The following is a 20,474-nucleotide window of genomic DNA, read 5'->3' as shown; positions in this document are numbered from 1 at the left end:
TTACTGGAACCTCTATTCTTACTGGTTCCAGTAATAATGTTCACTCCTCTCACTTTGTTCTTACTGGGACAAGTTTAACTGCCCCAATAATGATTCTCAGTACATTTTATTTTCTTACTGGGACGAGTACAGGTGTTTCAGAAATGAGTTTTTTTTCTAGTACTTCATTCTTACTGGGAGTATGAGGGTTATTGTAAGGATTCCCAGTCTTCTCTGGTAGCTTTAATCCTGGACCCTTACTGTGACTAGTAAGATTGTCCCCTTTGTTAACTCTTGTATCTTCCACTTTGTAATAAATGTTTCGCAATGTACTTGAATGAAAGGTTTCGGCGCAGTTCTTGGACTTGGGACTTGCCCGTCCACCAACTCTTGGTCATGCCACCACCACTCTCGTGGGTGCTTGCCGGACCCTTCCGGGTCTTCATTCTCTTGCATTGGGCAGCCACAAGTCATGTGACTCACACCAGCTTCCCTTCAGGCTTGGAAGCTGCCCGTCCCAAACTCCTTCAACTTCCCTCTTATGGCTCACTTGAAACTCGCAGGCTATGCCCACTGTTGGCACAACTCCTCGATTCATGACATGGCCGCAGAACTTCAGAGGTATTACATCAAAGTCCTTTTTTCTTTATCTCAGTGCCAGAAAAGTATTCCTTCTCCAGGTTATTCACAGGTTTTACTTGGGAATAACAAATATCTACTGGATCTTCAGGCGTTCCTCTGGTAGATGTTACCAAGGGATTGGAAGTGGCTTAGGGAGTTCCTGTTCGGAACGGGAGTACTTGTCCCCAAGTCGAGGGGGCAGGTGAGGGAGTCTCACCGGGTGAGGTCCTGCGTGTAACGCTCACCTGATTCCCGTAGAGGCGCCGGTCTTGACTGGGCGTATACTGTATCTTCAAAGGTGATGTGTAACACACGGCTGGCTCTTTGGGCTGGACCTCTGTGCACTGTATGTCTGACTCGAAGGGTAAGATGTCTTAGGTAAGTGAACGCCGTGCTCTCCATCTGCCTTGGGGCAGGGTGCTGTAACCAGTTTCTTCACTGGATAAGGGGAGCAGGCCTCTTGACTTCAGAGGACTGCTGTCCGTCGTTTACTGCACGAACGGTAAGTTTCGAGTAATTCTAATGTCTTTAAAAGTCTTTAGTAATGATGTCTCTTGTTTTTGCAGGGTTCCGGCGATGGCGGATGACGGGCTGAAGTGAGTTGAAGATGGAGCCCGTGTGATGAATGGAAGCGCCTGGAAGCACGTAAGTAAGCGCTTGTTGCCTGCTTCACGATGCGCTCTAACTGTCTTTTTATTTTGCAGGTACAAGTTCGGAGCGGCTGCAGGGTGCCGGAATACCCACTGGGTTAGATGTGGAAAGGAGTAATGGCACGTGAGTATTAAAGTTCCCCAATGTCTTTAAACGCACCTTGTTTTGTCTTTCAGATGCGGGATGCAGCGCCGAAGGCCTCCAGAGCGTGCGAAGAGTTGGTAAGCATTTGTCTTTCAGATGCCGGAATGCAGTGCGAAGACCTCCGGAGCGCAAGAAGAGTAGGTAAGCCTTTGTCTTTCAGATGCCGGAATGCAGCGCGAGGCGTTGGTGACAGCCGATGGACCAGGTAAGTGAAGCGCTGTCACTGAAGACCGTAATGCTAACCTGTTCTTTGTCTTTATAGGTGTTGCTGAAGACTGGATTCAGGATGGTAAGCCTTTTTCCTTAGGCCCAGGATCAGATGCAGAAGACCCGATGAGCGTTCTGCTGCAGAGGATGCAGAATAACGCAAAGCAAGATTCATCCATCGGGTGTGGTTTAAATAGCCTCCTGTAGTGCTTAGGTGTCTCCTTCCACAGCCACGCCTAGGTAGGAAAAGAGTTCCTGCTTTCCAGAAGAGTTCCAGTGTTCTGAACTTAGGGAGTGGCTCCTGCCCCACCCAACAGGAAAAGTAGTTCCAAACAGAAGAGGATCAGAGGCTCAACTGGCAGGCAAGTAAGCCGCATGGTCTGCTGCAGGTAAGTCCACCCAAGCATTATGAGCCCGGCGCTTCCAGCGCCAGGACTGGGTCCAAAAGGTCCCAATTGGGACTGGTTGGCACTCGGAACCTGGGTTATGGATCTGCTTCCAAGGAAGTTGGGAAAACCCTGATCTTTTGGAAGCAGAGATCATGACACTGCGTGCCTCTACCCCTAGAGGGGTATTGTATACCGGACTCACCCCCCTAGCCTCACAGGGAAAGGATGGGGAAGAAGGGACTGAATTCCACAATTCATCACAGGTTGCTCAGATCTTAGAACAACGTGCAGGAGAATTACTACAGTACTGCCAGATTGTCATACCCTCTTGCATTTTTACTACTTTTTCCAGATTTCTTTACATAAAAGTATTTGAATAATCAAATGGAGGCACAATTGGTCTTCTGTGAGACAATATATTTTTCCAATTGTAAAACTGTCATTGTGAGGAAAAGCAAGCATATGAAGGAAAGGGACATAATCTTTATCATTCAGCAAATCATTTCTCGCAAGCCGACATGAACATAGGAGTGCTAGATAATACACAAAGTTTCAAGTAGGGCATTGCGAAAAAAGGCTTTGTTTTACATGAAGATAGCGGGTTGGAACGCATCATTTTTACATTCAGTATTTAAACAGGAAGAGTGCAGGTTGATTAGCTCCAGCCAACTTTTCGGACAATACTGGGTGGTTGCATGAGCGTAAAGGACTTGTCCTCCCCAAAAATATCACTTTTCTAGGTATGAACTAAGCTTAAAAACTATTTTTTGCAGTCATAAAAAAAGTCTAAGTTCCTGATAGAAATGAAAAAATATGAAATCTGAAAACCACCACCTAGAAGTGATTAAATCTTGAAGCATGAAGGCTTTTATTTGCGTTGTTGGGCTGTGTAAAGAGATTGGGTCTTGTAGTTGTGGATATCCACATTATAAACACAGGACACCATCAAGTTAAAACTGGAACAGGAATAGTGCACGGAAAAGAAAATGTTGCCGTGTAGAAACATGGCATGAAAAACACATTGTTTCATTTGGCCCGGTGCCATAATACTAGCATCCCGTCTGATGGGGCCTACAGCCAGCATTTCATGACAGGATCCGGCAGGCTACGTGTGCCCATTTTTTTACATTTCTAGCAATACCAACCTACCAGAACATCTATGAAATGTAGAGGTCGCTATGGCTATCTGATCAGGGCAGACCATTCTCAAAAAATGAAACAGAATAGTTAACATTGGTGTCAAGAGAAATATTTGTTTCATATGTTTTTATTGAGAGTAATCAATTACAATAATTTTATAAACTCATGAACATTTATAAACAGCATCAACAGTTCATCTCCCCCTATCTATATCAGACACCGCAGTGCAGCCCATCTACAGGACCAGAATGTGCATCAACTTTCTCTATTTTACATACAGGCATTATACCTATGGATATCCAGCTTCAAAGACAAACACTTTTATAAAATTGGACTTTGCTTTCGATTCCGAAACCACATCACAAACCCAAATACTTAAACATTCAGCTCAGCATATATGATGCTCCTGAGAGTTGAACTGTCTCCACAGGAGAGGAAGGTGCAGATAAACAGTGGGCTGGTCCTGTCGTCTCTCCAAAACCAAGGACTATTATAGTGTTTGGAGACTGCATAATAATAATAATAATAATAATAATAATTTGGCACTTATATAGCGCTACGAACCCTCAGGTATCTGAGCGCTGCTTATTATTACCCACGGTGTGTGGTGCTCATTTATCGACCTCGGAAGGATGAAAGGCTGAGTTTGGCCCCGCCGGGATTCGAACCTGTGTTAGCAGACTCTGCACGGATGTCAAAGCGAGCGCTCTACTCGCTGTGCCACTTGACCGGCACAGAGTGCTAGAGAACTATCAAGGGCAGGAAGAAAAATAGGACAGCAAAGGTTCTCCCTTTACTTGCCTATCTAAGGACCTGTGCCTAGTCCATGCTGGCAGACTTCTTCACAAAGCTCCTTTTGGACCGTGTGGCCAACCTAGGTGTCACATACACGAATCATGCCGATGACTCAGGTTGTCCTCACGCTCTCAGCGTGCTATGAATAAGATTGTGAACGGATTAACAAGATTTACTTGGAAATCCAGGCGTGGATGGCAGACCACAGCACCTGCCTCAATGACGAAAAAACTGAGCTCTTGATAGTCTGCTCTCAAACACGCCTTAACTAATTAGATTCCCGCTATACATCCATAAACATCGATGGAATCCCGTTCAAAGTGGCCAAAGAAATCAAAACCTTGGAGGGTATACTTAGACTCTACCCTCTCTCTCAAGAAGCAAGTGAATGCCACTGCCGCCTCCACAGCCTACACCAACAAGCTAATCAACACATGCAAGTAATTCCCATCGCCTAGTAGCTGCATTACCTTGGCTAGGGGCTCTAGTGTTTTCCAAGCTGGATTACTGTAACACCCTCTATCTAGGCACCTCCGTTAGGAACCTCAAACTCCAGGTCGTCCAAAATAATGCCTTAAGATCGGCATTAAACATTCCAAAATCCACTCACATCACTAGCTTCAGACAACATGCCCATTGGCTACCAGTACAGGACAGAATAGCTCTTTGCACGCTCGTCAACACCCACAAGTGCCTCTCAAATTCCTCCCCCAAATACCCGGCAGATAAAGTCAAACACCAACCAACAAGACCAACTAGAGCTGCGTACTCACGCAGCCTCGCCGTTCCCAGATTCAAAGACAGGTACCTTCTGTATCAGGTACATGTATGTATCAGGTACATGTATGTACATGTATGTATCAGGTACATGTATGTACATGTATGTACGTACATGTGAACTGTCTTATTACCTGATAGGTAATACCAAAGACAGGTAATGATATAGATGTATTCAAATGAAAATCAGTCACAACTTTAGGAAGGAAAGGAGGAGGAGTGTGAAGCACAACCTTATCCTTATGAAAGGTAAGCAACAGATGTTGCACGGACAGAGCTTGAAGTTCACTTACACGCCTTGCTGAAGTCACTGCGATCAAAAAAGCAACCTTCCAAGAAAGGTACTTCAGATTGGTCTTAGCCATGGGTTCAAATGGTTTCTGGTATAAGGCAGTCAGGACCACATTTAAATCCCACTTTAAATGTGCGTACAGGTGGAAAAAGATCTAATAAACCTGCAAAATGCCGTTTGATGGCTGGGTTCGGCAAAGAAAAGGAACAGGTGTCAGTGGACAGTTGGGCGGCAATAGCCAACAAGTACATCCTACAAGACATGAATGCCTGAAGCAGCCAGATGAGAAATGAACGAAAGGACAGTGTCAATCGTAGCATGTCTGGGGTCTAGTCGCTTAGCTGAACACCAGTGACAAAACCAGAGCCACTTGCTCCTATACTAGGAGCTCGAAGTAGGCTTTGTGGCCGCTTTGATAATGCGCATATTGTCCTTGGACAGGTTAAACTGCGCTAGGGGCTTGAATTCAGGCACCAGGCCGCCAAGATTAATGATTGTGGGGAAGGGTACCACATCTGCTGATCGCACTGGTGAAGCATGTTGCGAATCAGCAGCGGTCTGATTGGAGGACAAAATCGGCAGATGCTGAAATTCCGAAAACCAGAATCTGGTTGACCACCAAGGAGCTATGAACAGGAAAGTGCAATTCGATGCATTCCTGAGCTTGTAGAGTGACCGATGAATCAGAGGAAGAGGCTGGAAGCCCTCATGCTGTGCCACGGAATCTCGAGACCATCCCCCTAGAGGGGAGGCCCTGAGACCGTTTAAACACGTAAAGAGGACATTTCCTGTTTGTAGCAGTCACAAAAAGGTCCACTTATGGAGTGCCCCATTGGCGAAAGATGTTGGACCTCCATGTTCAGTTCCCACTCTTAGCTGGCCGCTGTCTGTCGGCTGGGTGAGTATGCAGTCACATTGAATTGCCCCGTCATGTGTACCGCCAGTAGCCAAATGCTGTGCTGGATGGCCCATTCCCAAACCTGAATGGCAAGGTCCACAAGAAGTGGTGACTTGGTACCACCCTGCTTGTTGATATAAAACAGACACTGAGTTGTCCATGCAGACACAGACCACCTGGTTCATGATGGATGGTTCAAAAGCTTTCAGTGCCATAAAAACAGCCAGGAGTTCCAAACATATGAACCTGCCTGTCCTGCGGCATCCATAGATCGAAAACCTGGAGATGATCCATCGTTGCGTGCCACCCCAGAAGGGAGGAGTCCATGGTAATGGTCACTTATGGGCAGGGCTCCTGAAAGGAGGCCCCCACTGTAAGATTGTTGGTCGAGGACCACCATATAAGGTCTGCCATCATGCAGGATGGAACTGGGATCATCTTGCAATCCGAGTCTGAAGCCTGACACCAAGAGCTCCGAAGAGCTAGCTGCGTGCACCTCATTTTGAGACACACAAGAGGAAGGGCAAGCACGCACAAGGCCATTAGGCCCAGAAGTCTGTCATGTGCTGTGACTGGATGAAGAGTTGACACGTGGAGAATAGATCCGCAATCCTGTCCGCCATCAAATACACCCTGGAGTCGATCGTGTTCGAACGGAAACCCAGGAAGATCAGGTCTTGGGACACCGTCATGGAAGATTTACGCCAATTCACCGACAGCCCAAGATCGAACAGGAGCTGGAGGAGACATTGGAGATTGCTCAAAGCCATCAGAGGACAAGGGCTGCGTAGGAGACAGTCCAGATACGGATATACATGAACACCCTGTAGCCGTAGGAAAGCTACCATGACCGACATCCTCTTCGTAAAGACGCGCAGCGCCGAGCTGAGACCAAACGGGAGCACACAGAACTGGAAGTGCTCCCCTCCAAGGGAGAACCGCAGATATTTTTGATGCGGTCTCCTCATCAGGATGTGGATATACGCGTCCTGAAGGTAGACTACACTTAGCCAGTCGCCCTTCCGAATCGAAGACTTTATTTGGCAGGGTGGGATCTCGAATTTCTCTTGGGGGAAGAGAAAGGTTGAACTGGGAAAGGTTGAGGATGGTGCTCAGACCATCCTGGTTGAGTTTGGGCACCATGAACAGTCGAGAGTAGAAGCCCTCCCCCTTGCTCCCTGAGGGGGACAGGTTCCACCCCCGAGGTCTGGAAGCTTCTGAACCTTGGCTCTGAGGGAGGGTGTCCCGATCTGTTGAAAGGGAGGATTGAAGAATGGGGTATGGGGAGGGGCAAGAGAAAGCCCGCCCGAACGAGCGATGGACAAAACCCACTGATCCTCAGTGCTCTGCCACACCTCCAGATGAGACGAGAAATGGTCTGCCACTCCTCCAGATGAGACGAGATTCGTCCTCCCACCGGAGTCTCGTGCGACTGAAAAAATATTTTGCAGACTTGTTGGCAGGGAGACTATCTGCCCCTAGAGAGGAGGCTGATGGCTGAGAGAGAAAAAACCGACCACGTTGCTGTTCGACAGGTTACACCGACCGGAGGTTCAGTCCTACGCGCCAGGCGGTCCTGGAACTCCCTGAAGACATAGGATTGAGATTGAAAGGAAGGTCAGAACTATCTTGCAATTCCTTCGAAAACTTTGTCGCATGGAGCCACGCTTGGCGGGAGGTGTCAATTCCCACCATCAGTCCTCGAGCTGAGGTATCAACATGGTGTGCCACAGCTTCCAGGAGATCTTGTGCCAACAGCCTGGCATCCGACAAACCAGCCTTTAAGAAGTCTAGCCTATCCGCAGGAATGCACTCCTGGCAATCAGCCAACTCCTTCCACAGCTTCATATTAGCTGCCGCCAGGATCAGCTCGGTATTTGCTTGGCGAAGTTGCAGTGCTGAGTTGGCAAAGACTTTCTTACCCAAGGAGTCCAAAATCTTGTCTTCCTTGGAGAGAATGTGAGCCGCAGCCATAGAGGTTGCAGAGGCAGCTTGGATTGAAGCGTGACTGCAGCTACCACCGTCGAGGAAGGGAGATGACAAGACAGCAATGCCATCCCCTCGGAGGTGAGAAGCCTGTAACGGGCGTTGATTCTCTTATCGATATGCAGCCCGGTGTGGGACTTATCCCAGAACGTACAGGCCGCACCCAAAACGTCCTGAAGGAACAGGCCGGTATGCTCTTGTGGCAACAAGGTGAATGCTGCCGAAAGCACCCCTTCCTGCAGAGCGGGGGCCTCAGGTACTGGAATTTTGAGGAGGGCCATCATATCCAGAACCCGGTCATGGAATGCTCCAACAGAGCAGGGCTGCTCATCGCTATCCTGATCCACTTAAGGGTCAACCAGTGAATCGGAGGCAGACGGCTGGGCTGCCACAGGTTTTAAAGTACTATCCCGCTCTACCAGTGTCTTCTCTATGGGAGACAGGGGGGGTAAGGGAGGAAGACCTGGAGACGGAACAATAGGAAGAGGTGGTACCACCGAAGGAGCCACCGGGGTTGAAGGTGGCGCTGGAGGTTCAGGGTAGATTTCCTTTAAAAGGCCCTTAAAGTACTCTTTCATAGGGTCAGAATGCATAAGCCTCTGAAATTTCCTGAAAAATACTTCCTCTGATGAAGGTTTAGGCGCTGGGGGTAGGCAGAGGCCTCATTTGAGGCATACCCCCACAAACGCAATGAGGATGGTTGCCAGGAAGGCCCACCACCAATCGGAGGGCGATGCAGAGCTCAGGATGGCGGGTTACGGCTGCATGCAGTACCCAGTGTAAAAAGAGGACAAAATGTTTTCAATTTTGATGCTTTTTAACAAAAGTGCTCCGGTCCCCGTCCCGAAGGACGGAATGTCCCATAAGTATGGAGGAAAGGGGACGGAACATAGGAGTAATGACATTCGCACCAAGAACAGGACACGAATCCCAGAAACTCCGGCATAGGGCATAGACAAGAGGACGAAGAACATGGAACCAGAGCAGGAAGAGTAAGGACAAGGGAACAAAAAAATAATTTCCCTACGATGCAAGGGCATCCGACCCGGACCGTGCTGAGAAAAGGACTGAAGGGTGATTCACGGGGCAGAGCGCAGAAAGGCGGGGCTATGGTTACATGCGGTGGCCCCACAAAAATAAAAAAAGGACAAATTATTTGTGATGCTTCAAAATTGCTATGGTCCAGTCCCGATGGACGGAATGAACCAACAGTATGGAAGAAAGGCAAATCCAGTTGCAGTCTGAGAATGTACATAAAGGATGGGGTATAAAAGTGAAAAAGAAAACCACAGAGCAGAGAATTTGCAAGCTGAAACGTTTTTGATTCTCGCGATCACGCTTTCATTCAGTTTAAAATAATCATCAAGTACATTCTCCAAATAGGAGCTACAAACCATGTGAAGGCTCACCTGTCAAAGTCTCCGGTTATCAAAGGAGGAAACGGTAAAGCTGGCAGTGTTGATCCCAGACGTACAATATTCTTAACCTTCTCCTTGGATCCTGAGGTTGCTGGATGTGGTTTGTTTTTCTCTTTTTGTAAATCTGGCTCCTCTTTAACATTAACTGGTGTCTTTTTTTTCACTGCTACGGGTGCTTGTTTAGCAGATTTGTCAACAGCAAGTGGAGTGCTTTTTTCCTTCAAAGACTCAATGGGTGGCTTTTCTTTCACTTTATCCACTTTAATCTTCTCTTGTACTTTCTCTACTTTTACTGCAGCAACAGCACCTGAAGGAGACTGGGTCTGTTCAGTTTTTATTTTTTTCAGTTCTTTCATGCTATTTGTTTGAGGAGACGGTGTGTGGGGAGTCTTGGTTTTCTTAATCTCCTTCACTATGTTGGTTTTAGGTGAAGGCGTTCGGGGAGTCTTGTTCTTTTTCCTTTCCTTCAAGTTGCTTTTTTGAGGTGAAGGTGGTGTCTTTTCAGATTTTTTTTTCAGCTCTTTTTCACTGTTTTGAGGGGAAGGAGTTGGGGCATTTTTGATTTCAGATTTTTTCTTCTTCTCCTTCACACTGTTCGAATGTTCCCCAATGTCCACATTCACTTTAGTGGGAGTGGATGTGTTAGAAGCTTTTGCATTAGCTTTCGCTGCTTCAGCTTCTCTTGCTTTTTTGTACTTGTTCAATTCTGCAGCTAGGCTGCTTTTCAAGATTAATGTGCTGGGAGAAATGCTCGAATGGCTTCTGGATCTATGACGGCTGCGAGATCTTGAATGCCGTGAAGTACAAGGGCTTCTGCTTCTCGACTTAACTGCTCGCCTACACCAACAAATAATATTTTGTTAGGGAATGCTGTACGGTAAAACATGAAGGCTAAACACGTTGAACAACATTTCTGTAACAGAACACCCACAGTTAGACCGAGCGAGAGTGACAAATACGGTTTGCTTTAACACTGCAAGGGGAGACCCATTTAAATTAAAGCTTTCATTTTGTGGAATTTTAATCCATGGGGTACTTCTCACTTTAATGCAAGTCACAAAAATCAATAGTTTGCCACTACTCGGCCCCTTTGAGGAATAAAACTACTCTGCTCACTTCCAGTCAGCTATTAATGCTAGGAAGTGTTTGACGTTTGAGAAATTGAATCAATTTTGAGTGTATATTGGGGACATATCACCACTCTTCAATCAGATGTTCAGAGTATATGTAGTGAAGAAAGTCACAATCAACTTTTGTGACAGAACAAAAAGGGGATACCTCATTAAACGAGCATTGACAAAGCCAACAGTTTTGGATTTTGGTTAGGCATAGGATAGGCATTTGCCAGACACTGCAATAGTGGGACTACCTGGCCATGAGATAACAGCTGGGAAAACGTGGGAGCACCTGGACATGAGAGAAGTGTCTAGAAAATGCCTACATACAAGCAAAACTATTGGCTTTGATAATGTTTCTTTTTAACAGGACTTGGTACAAGGAAAACATGTGAGGACACATTGTATATAAATCAAGTGACTGAAGGCCATTTATCACACCAGAACCACATTTATAGCTACAATTAAGACATAGAAGACTGATTAGAAACAACACTGGCAAGACGTATACATTCACAATGTTTGGTGTTACTTACCACTTGCTTGATCAAATGGATCCCAGGAGGATCTGTGTGGGGAGCGGCAGGTTGTGGGTGCCAACAGCCATAATAATTAGCATGGCCGGATCATGTGGGTGGCAAATAGCCAAATGCCCACAAGCTGTGTCCCGCTCCTCACATCCCACCTCCTTATCAGCACTCCCAATGCAATAGTTTGTTGATAGGCGCCGCACAAGCACCATGTATAAGTTAAATCAAAAAAGGAGATGGCAAATATGCACATGGCAAATATCTTCCCACTCACCGGTCAAAAGACAGCTGATGTCTTTATGCAGCAACATTAACACTCTGCTAGAAACCATTTTTCTTTCCTTAATTGCGTTTGATCGTACACAATGCCTCAGGTTCAAAAACCACGTCTTAGCACATGATACTACTCTGCATTATTCCCATCCTCCTTAAAACAAAGGCCAGCAGCGAAAATCAGAAGACACAAATAAGCCAAGTTGTTTTTATATGTGTTTAGCTGCAGAATACTCCGGACTCTTCCAATTTTCAATTCATTCCATGTTCATTTAAAGCCAGCATCTCTAAATGGACATGATAGATTTGCTTCTATCCCTCCCAAGTCAGTGACTCAATTACTAACTCAGTGAGCGCAGACCCAGGAGGATCTCAGCCACCAAGGAGGTGAGTGCTTGAACTTTAACCCGGCACTAGCCATTAGAAAGTGATAAAAGGGGGGTGAAGCGGAGAGGAGGATCGTGTATGTAAGGGGGCAGAGGGAGCGTGTATGTGGGGGTGGGCCAACATGTGTCCCGTCTAAGCCTTTATTATCAGTCCATTCTTTGAAACCCCTTCAAGCTGCTACTGGTGTGGGTTTCCAACATTCTGAGAAAATGTCCCCCTTAGGGAATAGAATGGCAAAGGGGAAAAAAAAAATATAAAGGCTCCATTAACTTCCAAGGAATTGTGAATTTGGAGAACACGATTAAACAGTCATGAATGTGGAAAATTCAGCTTCAAATGCACTAATGATGTTTATCATTTAAGGCAGTATACCACTACATACCCCAAGGTCCCTTGATTCTTCCCGTTCAGAGACACATTCTGCTCATCTTCAGTCTCATTGAATGCCCACCATCCTACAATTGTCATCTAAAAATGAGGTTGCCGAGTATTCTATAGGCGGGGTTAAGATTGCAAGTGGCAAGCCAAGTATCAAGTCAATTGCCCTCAAGTACCCACATGCCTACAGTACCCCATATTTTAAAGGCCAAGAGGCGGTTCTCACTGCTAGTAATGAGTGCACATTTTGAAGACGGATTTGCGTTTAAATTTAGAGAATGCAGAGTTCATGGAGAGACATTTACCCATATTTCTGAGTGTAAACATTTTTTTCTTAACTAATGCATACAATACCTCCTTTAAAACGATCCTGAAAGGAATGCCATACAATCCCAACTCTCCTCCAAACAAAACTGGTTGTGAAATGGACAGTCCAGAACATACAAAAGGGAAAACTGAGGTAACATTTTGTGTTCTAGAAACAAAAGTTGTTGAAAAATGTATGCCACATTTTCTTCCATTTTTTTCTCATTCGACCAGACTGATCATGGAGGCCAAATTAACAGATCTGTCACAGGTGAAAAAAAGGCATTGTTAAAAGGGCAAATAAGCACTTTCCAGAATAATCTAGGTCTCAAGCCCAGGGACCGTATCTCTCTAGGACTGAAATCTCTTCACTGGCTCCCAGTGGCTGCGAGGATTAAGTTCAAAACCCTCTGCATTGTCCACAAGGCCTTCTGGGGCCTGGGGCCTAAATACCTTCAACTCTCTCTTCCTAAATATCTTCGTTCACGAGCCCTTCGCTCATCCGTCTCCAACTCCCTCATGGTCAGCCGCTTCTCGAAGCAACGAGCTGGGGGTAGATCTCTCTCCGCAGCAGGGGCCTCCCTCTGGAACAGCCTTCCTGCCTCCCTGAAACTTGAGGAGAACCATCTCCGGTTCCGGAAGCACCTCAAAACCTTCCTCTTCGCTTCTGCCTTCTCTCTCCCCTGCTAAACCTGCTTAACTCCCCACTGAAATTCTGCACTAAACCTGCATCTTGGCCACTCAGCGACCTCGGTCCAGGGCCCAGCCACTCTCCACTTGCACTGCCTCCCTGGCTCCCCCTGCACTGTGGGACTGTCACTGTATCCCTACAGCCCCCTTCCTAGCACTTGCTCTGCACTTACCTCGCACTTGCCACCAGCTGGCCCTTTTATTTATTATTTATTATTTTATTACGCTACTTACCGTGTACTGCACTTTCCCCCCCACCTCCTCCCCCTGCACTTTCTCCTTTTCCCCTTACCTCTGCACTTGCCCGATCTGAATGACACCTGGCCTAGTAGGATCGTTTGTCTGTCTTCCCCTTGTTTCCCTCCCTCCCTGCCTCGTCGCGCCTTGAAACACTTGTGTATAGGCGCGTTACAAATACCATATCATATCAAGTTTGTATTTATAAAGTGGCTCAATAACTACCTCAAAACTATCTGAAGCCATTGCCCTAGACTTGAAAACCCGAATTGTAGTAACACTTATGTGCCTACACCATGACAGTTCAATCATTGCCTCCGTCCAACTGGTATACACCACGCTTTGAGGCCATGAGATTTCCATCTCCAATTATCAGGTTGATTGTGCAAAACTTGTAACCCAAACACTAATAGCACTCATGTACCACAGCCATGACCAAGCTTGATCATTGCCCCCTCCAGATATGCACTACATCTGTCCAGGAGAATACTATCCTGCTTCGCTTATTCATCTAGAAATCTTTGAGCAGAACTACATACCGAGCACCTACTAGCACTTCTATATTTCCTAGTCCTCTACATGTGGAAATGTATTTAGCAGAAATACCAACCTAGGGACCCTCTAGCAGTTATATTGAAACTATATGATTTGGGCCTGATCTGGTTGTCATCGCCCAACAGACCACGCCAATAAGCAATTGTAGACCCAATAAGCCACAGGGAGGACCTTCGCCTAATAGCCACGAACGCCCCTGACAGACACTGAAAGCACATCAGGAACAGGGTCCCCCTTGAATCCACACAGACACTTAAACACACCAATATGCTAACTCTTTGGCACAAACAATAGAACAAAGCTATACCCCTCCATTAATTCAGCCTAGCTGCACATATACTTATCCACCTCCATTCTCACCCAAACAATCGCAGCTATACCCCCATGAAAATCTGCCTAGGTGCACACAATTCCATTCACCACCGGAATGCAGCTACCCTAGTGCAATTGGCATTGCTGCACACTTTCCACTGTTCTCACACAAACACCCCACCACACCACCTAATCTGTCCTGGCTGCACACATACAGAGTGCACCCAAGCACTATTTACTACACTACTCTCGCCACAGACCTGGACTACGATCCACACGGGTGTTCAACCCACAGCGCTTTGGGATCATACCAATGGTAAAAGGCACTATACATATGACAAATAAAAGCCTTATAAAAGTTGCACACTGTTTTCAAAGATTTAAAATGGTTATCCTTTAATGGATCACTTTCTGCAATGTTTCACACTTTCAAACTGCATCTTGGCATGGCTGTAAGGAGTCATTTTGAGACCCAAGAGTGATGTTGCAAGAAAAAAAAAGAAAATAAAAGGCTAAAAGTGATATTGGTCCAAGCCTGAATAAGAGCCAGGAATTGGTGCGGAGGAGTGTCAATGAGAAGTAGTCGTTTCTAAAAGTGAAATCCCATGTACCTGAGCCCCTTAAAAGACAAACGTTCGCAGACAACCCTCTTCCTTCACTGTTGATTAATTTGCTTTTAGTGCCCTGAATTTTGGAGTTGCATTGAGATGAAAGGAATTCTACTGTGTGCACACACACCAGGGCTCACAATTGTAAAATTTGCACTCGCAATTAGCTAGTAATGAACTGTAGGGGTGTAAAATGTTATGCTGTGCATATGTAGAGGGGGAGGTGGGACAAGTGACTTTTATGCCTTGTTAATGGCTTGGAGCTTGAACACCCTTATTTACAAGGGGTTCTGTTTTTCTCTGAGATGTTTAGACAGAATCATCAGTCTGAGAAATAGCTCAGCAGGTTCTGTAGGCTAGGCACTGTCGTGCTTGTAGCCCCGTGTGGTCTTGCACTCCAGAGCAACAAACGTGACCCATATCTGCCTAGGTGGTTTGTCATATGCGTTTGGCTTTCAAGGACCCCATATCTGCTTTTGGCATGTTGAAAAAGTCAAGACTCTGGAGGGTCAATGAAGCCTTCAAAATATCTTTACATCATCTTCTAATTCTTGAGTTAATTTATCAGGAAATCAAGGCTTCGATAAGGTCTAGATTAAGGGGTGAGTCCACAGACTCTTAGCAGAGTTAGAGAAACAGGGCTGTGTAATTGTTTCTCCCCCCCCCCCTATTACTTAGTCTGTACACCAGTCCTGTGCGGATTAACTGAAAACTAATTTTACTGAGGCTCCCGTAGTTCGTGGAATCTCAAAAGTGGTATTGAGTTAGGCAGACAATGCTGTACTTCATGCTTGAACAGCAAGGTCACAAGTTCATGTACTTAAGAGAACTGAAAATGAATACTTTAAAAAGGCAGTGGTCCTGGCTGGTTAATGTAAAACTTGGTCTACTTTCAAAGTAACATCCAACTACAGTTTTGACTTTACCTAGGTGTGGGGTTCTCACACAATTGGCACAGGAATACTTATGTGACCACACTATGAATTGCAGCAAATTGTTAGTACACTACTTGGGGTATACCTTTTCTTTTAAAATGCAACAAATTGACCTTTTATATCACACTTCATGCGGTTATCAAAACAATGCTGCTCAGTGTTTTCTTGCTTCGAAAACAAGCATGTTGCCCCTGAGCTATAACCCCGTCTGCCCGAGTATCCAACAACTTACAACATAGTGCAAATTCACCAGGGCAAACAACAAGCAATTGCTTTGTCGGTCTCCGAACTTTAGGATATTCCTATCATCCAACAAAAGGACCATGCCATTTTTAGCCATGTTCTTAAAAGTTCCTACCTCAGCACCACGGTTTGCGTTTCTATGTAAAAATGTCCCCTGCGAAAAAGTCGCCAAGCAATCAATTTTTTCCCCAGAACCAATTAAAGGCCTCCCAGAACCCCTTAAAAGCCTTCCCCACAGGTAATTATTACTATTCTAAATCCAGTCCTAGAATATTTGGTGAAAGTGCTCAGTTTTCTTGGGAGTGCAAATTTGGATAAATGATCACCCCCTGGCGATCTTTTCCCAGACGACCATCACTGGATAGTCTGTTAGCAACACACAATTAAATCAAGAATAGATCACAGATCTCACATTGAGGCCAATTCGCATGATAATGATTTTATGGACTAATCAAATGCAGTGCTGCTACATACAATTCTAAACATTTTGCTGAGGGACTGGGTACTTCTAATCCCCTGGTTGAACTATTTAAGATTTTAGCATCAGTGAATACTAAGAACTTTACTATCCAGAAAACATTCGATTTAGAACTGGTGATCTGGAATTAGGCTTTTGAGAGGCAAGCAGGAAATGATGAAGTGGAGTTCTCCAGCATGGGTCTGGCATGGATTCACATCATCATGAATCCTCGTCAGTCTGGGAATCCTCGGTAAAAGAAAAATAGTTTCACTTTCGTTTACAAACCATCTTTCTCCTATAAACCAATCACTGAGCTCTGGGTCAGACTGCTCCCAGCCAATGACTGCCCTCTCCCGAAGTCCCTCTGGCAGCCATCTTCAGATTTGGTAGCACATAAAGTGGAAGTATAACCAAGAAGAGTCTTAGAGGGGCAGGAGTGAGGGTACGCATGTGAATCCATGCCAGACCCATGCCGGAGAACAACAGTTACAGGTAAATAACTTGTTCCTTCTCTAGCATGGGGTCTGGCATGGATTCACATGCTCATGAATAAAGAATACATAGCAGTACATGCATACATAACCACGGGAGGTAGCAAGGCTCAACAGAAGCAAATACTCTTACCTTTTCACCAAGCTCGCCTTGAAGCAAAACAGTTGCGTAGCACTGCTTGGCCGACCCTAGGATCCTTGTTGACACAGTAGAACTTCATGAAGGTGTGCGAAGACCTTCACGTAGCAGCCCTGCAGATGTCCAGCAGGCGCACACCAGACAGGAATTCTGTTGTCGCAGCGATCGCTCTGGTAGAATGGGCTGGGACAGCCCGGCAGCTGTCGGTTTGCCAACCAGTGACAGTGGGTGATGCAGCTGGAGACCCATCTGGAGATGGAAGCCTTCCCATGGTTAACAGGACCAAAGTTCATAAAAAGCTGAGATAAACTCCTCGTGCGGGCCACACAGAACTTCAGAGCAAGCGCCACATCCAAAAAGTGCTGTCCTTTCAGCCAGCAACAAGGGCAATACCAAAGGTTCATCGAGATGAAATTCCGACTGAACTTTCGGCATGAAGGAGGGGTACGTCTGCAGCACCACCCTTGTATCATGGAAAGTCAGATAAGGCTGCTTGCAGAACAGGGCCTAGATCTCACCTACTCTCCTGGCAGAGGTGATAGCCACGAGGAAAGCAGTCTTCCCTGAAAGGTACTTAATAGAAACTTGATGTATAGGCTCGAAGGGCCCCTTCCCACCAGTCCCCCCCCCCCCCATGAGCCTGGTCAGCAGCACATTTAGTTCCCACGCCTGGGCAGGCGCCTTCACCAGCAGAAATGATCGAACTAGTCCCTTCAGGAACTCCTTGACTAGACAGCCAAAGTGACTACCATCCCGGAGACCTAGGGTAGCGGGAGGTAGTCGCCAGATGCCCTGCCTTAGCCAAAGATGACAAATACAGAAGGATCCGAGGGGCCATGGCCCTCAACGGGTTACGCTTCCTTGACCGGCACCCAAGCTTCCACTTACGCCTGTAGAACGTAAGAATCAATGATGCTCTGGCAAGGACCTCCCTGCAGTCTGCAGGCAGCTCGTTAACCCCCCCCCCCCACCCACCCCCCAAAACTCTAAAGGTGCAGGAGCCAGACCTTCAGTTTCAGCGATCCTGGTGCAGGATTGCACCTCCTTCTCTGGCGAGCAGATCCACGACCAATGGCAGATTGACTGGAGGTGACATTGCCAGGCTGAGAAGGTCGGGTACCAAATCAGCCTCTGCCACGCTGGGGCGACTAGGATCATCTTGCACCGGCAGTTTGAGTTGACTGATTACTTGTAGCATAAGCAACGGAGGGCACGCGTACAGGAACAGACCATCCCAAGGGAAGAAAGCGTCTCCCCCCCCGTCCCCCCTCACATGCTCCCTGGCTGGTGGAACCTGCTGGCGAATCTCTGGCACTTGGAGTTTGTCGCAAGTAGGTCGATGCGAGGTCTGCTTCACCGGAGGAACAGGCTGCCCACTTGATCCTGCCGAAGTTACCACTTGTGCAAGAGCGCAGCTCCCTGCTGAAAGTTGGCGACTGTTTGACTCCTGCCTGGTGAACCTGCATGAGAAACATCCCGTAGGCAACGGTCCAGTGCCACAATTCCTGCGCCTCTCTGGAGAGCGCCAGGGATCTGGTGCCCCCCTACTTCCTGATGTAATACATCATGGTGGTAGCCATGAAGACCCTCACCACTTTGCCCCTAAGGGACGGAAGGAATGACTTGTGGGCCCAAAACACTGCCTGCAGTTCCAGGATTTTTATGTGTAGCTGCTCTGCCTCTGGCAGCTACAGGCCTCTGGCGTGGAGACGTCCTGTGTGGGCTCCCCAGCCCTGCAGGGAAATGTCCGTCGCCACCGTTTCCTGGTACATGGGCTCTGAAAGCCTCTGCCTCTGGCCATGTTGGAGCGCACGCCCCACCAACTTATCGCTGAGCACAATCCTGTCCTTGAAGCTTAGCTTCCGGACACCTGGATCCAACGGGAGTCTACGAATTCCTGTAAGGGAGGGCGGGGGTTCGCATCCACAACCCGCAGAGCCGGATCAGATAGATGAACATCATGCCGAGCAGCGACTTGAAGGTCCCCACCGTGGCAACCTTCAGTGCCAACAGCCGTTGCACCTTGCTTAAAAATTGCCGTTATTCTCTGAGGGAGCCGCCAGGCACGCCAGTGTTCAGCCTGGACCCCAGGAACAGCACATCCTGCACAGAACCCCACATCCATCCGCAACCGGACGATCCTCTGTGTGATCAACGGCGTTGTCTCTCGACTTGGCCCGAATGAGCCAGCCGTCTAGGTAATGGTACACATGTATTCCCTGTAGGCACAGATGGGCCACCACTGGGGCCAGGCACTCCGTAAATACTCTGGATGCCGACTTCAGTCTGAAGGGAAGAGCCTTGAAATGGTAGTGTTCCCCTTGTACGACAAAGCAGAGGAACTTAAGATGGTGTCTGAGAATGGGGACGTGGAAGTACGTGTCTTCTAGACCCAGAGACTATAGGAAGTTGCCTTCCTCCAGTTGGCCGAGCACATGCTGCAACGTGACCGAATTTTTGGGACTTGATCTACTTGAGTCATCGTAGGTCGAGAATGGGCCTCCAGCCCCCGGTCTTCTTTCTTACTAAGAAGTATCTGAGCCCCGGAGCCGCTTCGGAACCAGCTCTACCGCCCCCTTTAACATGGCCCGGACCTCTAGCCACAGCTGCTGGAATCTGCAGACACTTCGCTGAATCCCCAAAGTGTGTCCGTGGGCGAGAGTGTCCAGCACCCATCGATCGGTGGAGAGGTTTTCCCCACACGCTGATGAAGCTCGCCAGACAACCTCCCATCATGGTGCAGGGGTGGTGGCCCGACGTCCTGGCCGATTCAATCCTGCTTGGAGGTCGGTGCACCACCCCTTGGAAGCCTGGACTAAAATGGCAGCCACCTCTCAAGGCCTTGGAAAGACCCATGTAGGCTTCCGGGGTTGTGGAACGGGAGGGTTGACAGTAAGAGGACAATCCTCCGACAAAACCTTTCGATCTGCCCGACTTGCCTCCTGAGGAACGAAAGGACAGTGATGTTGCAGCGTGCCCAGGGCACGGCCCATCTCCGTGTTGGTCTTGATGTCCTGAATAGATTCATCAATGGCCTTTCCGAAGAGGTTGTCTCCGTCGAACGACATGTCCAGGACCCTCGTCTGAACTTCTTGCCTGAAGTTGGTGGCCTTCAGCCAGCCATGACGATGGATGCAAACTCCATTTCCCATCTGGTGGAACCCAGTGTCCGTAATGTCATGGGCCACAATGATGGCATGGTCCGACGCCACCTCACCCTCCTAAAGGATCTCCCGCCTAGACCGGTTTGTCCTCGGGGAGGAAATCCAGTAGTGGAGCCATCTTGTACCATAACTCCTGGTCGTACCTGGCCAGGATCGCTAAAGCAATCGCCGCCTTGACCGGCATTGCCACTGAGTAGATAACCTTCCTACCCACAGCGTCCAACTTCATCACCTCGCTGTCCGGGGGTAATGGAGGAAGAGGACTGGTTGGCGGACTCCTTCCACACAGCCGCCGAGACCACTGAATCTGGTGATGGCTGTGACTGCAGACACTTGGGTGCAGACTCTGGTTTC

General features: G+C 47.5%; 1 protein-coding gene across 3 annotated transcripts in view; it reads right to left on the bottom strand.

Annotated features, from left to right (window-relative positions):
- The window catches only part of CDK13 (cyclin dependent kinase 13), a 1,667,419-nt gene that overhangs the window by 1,500,308 nt on the left and 146,637 nt on the right, over positions 1–20,474 (bottom strand). For all 3 annotated transcript variants that reach the window (XM_069613294.1, XM_069613292.1, XM_069613293.1), the window contains exon 4: positions 9,289–10,134. In XM_069613294.1, the coding sequence (XP_069469395.1) occupies positions 9,289–10,134 (846 nt within the window). The remainder of the gene's footprint in view (positions 1–9,288; positions 10,135–20,474) is intronic.

Source organism: Ambystoma mexicanum, chromosome 5p, assembly GCF_040938575.1.
Source record: "Ambystoma mexicanum isolate Mex_15411 chromosome 5p, UKY_AmexF1_1, whole genome shotgun sequence".
Taxonomy (NCBI): Eukaryota; Metazoa; Chordata; class Amphibia; order Caudata; family Ambystomatidae; genus Ambystoma; species Ambystoma mexicanum.
Note: the sequence above shows the minus strand (reverse complement) of the source record. Positions and strands in the feature narration are given on the sequence as shown.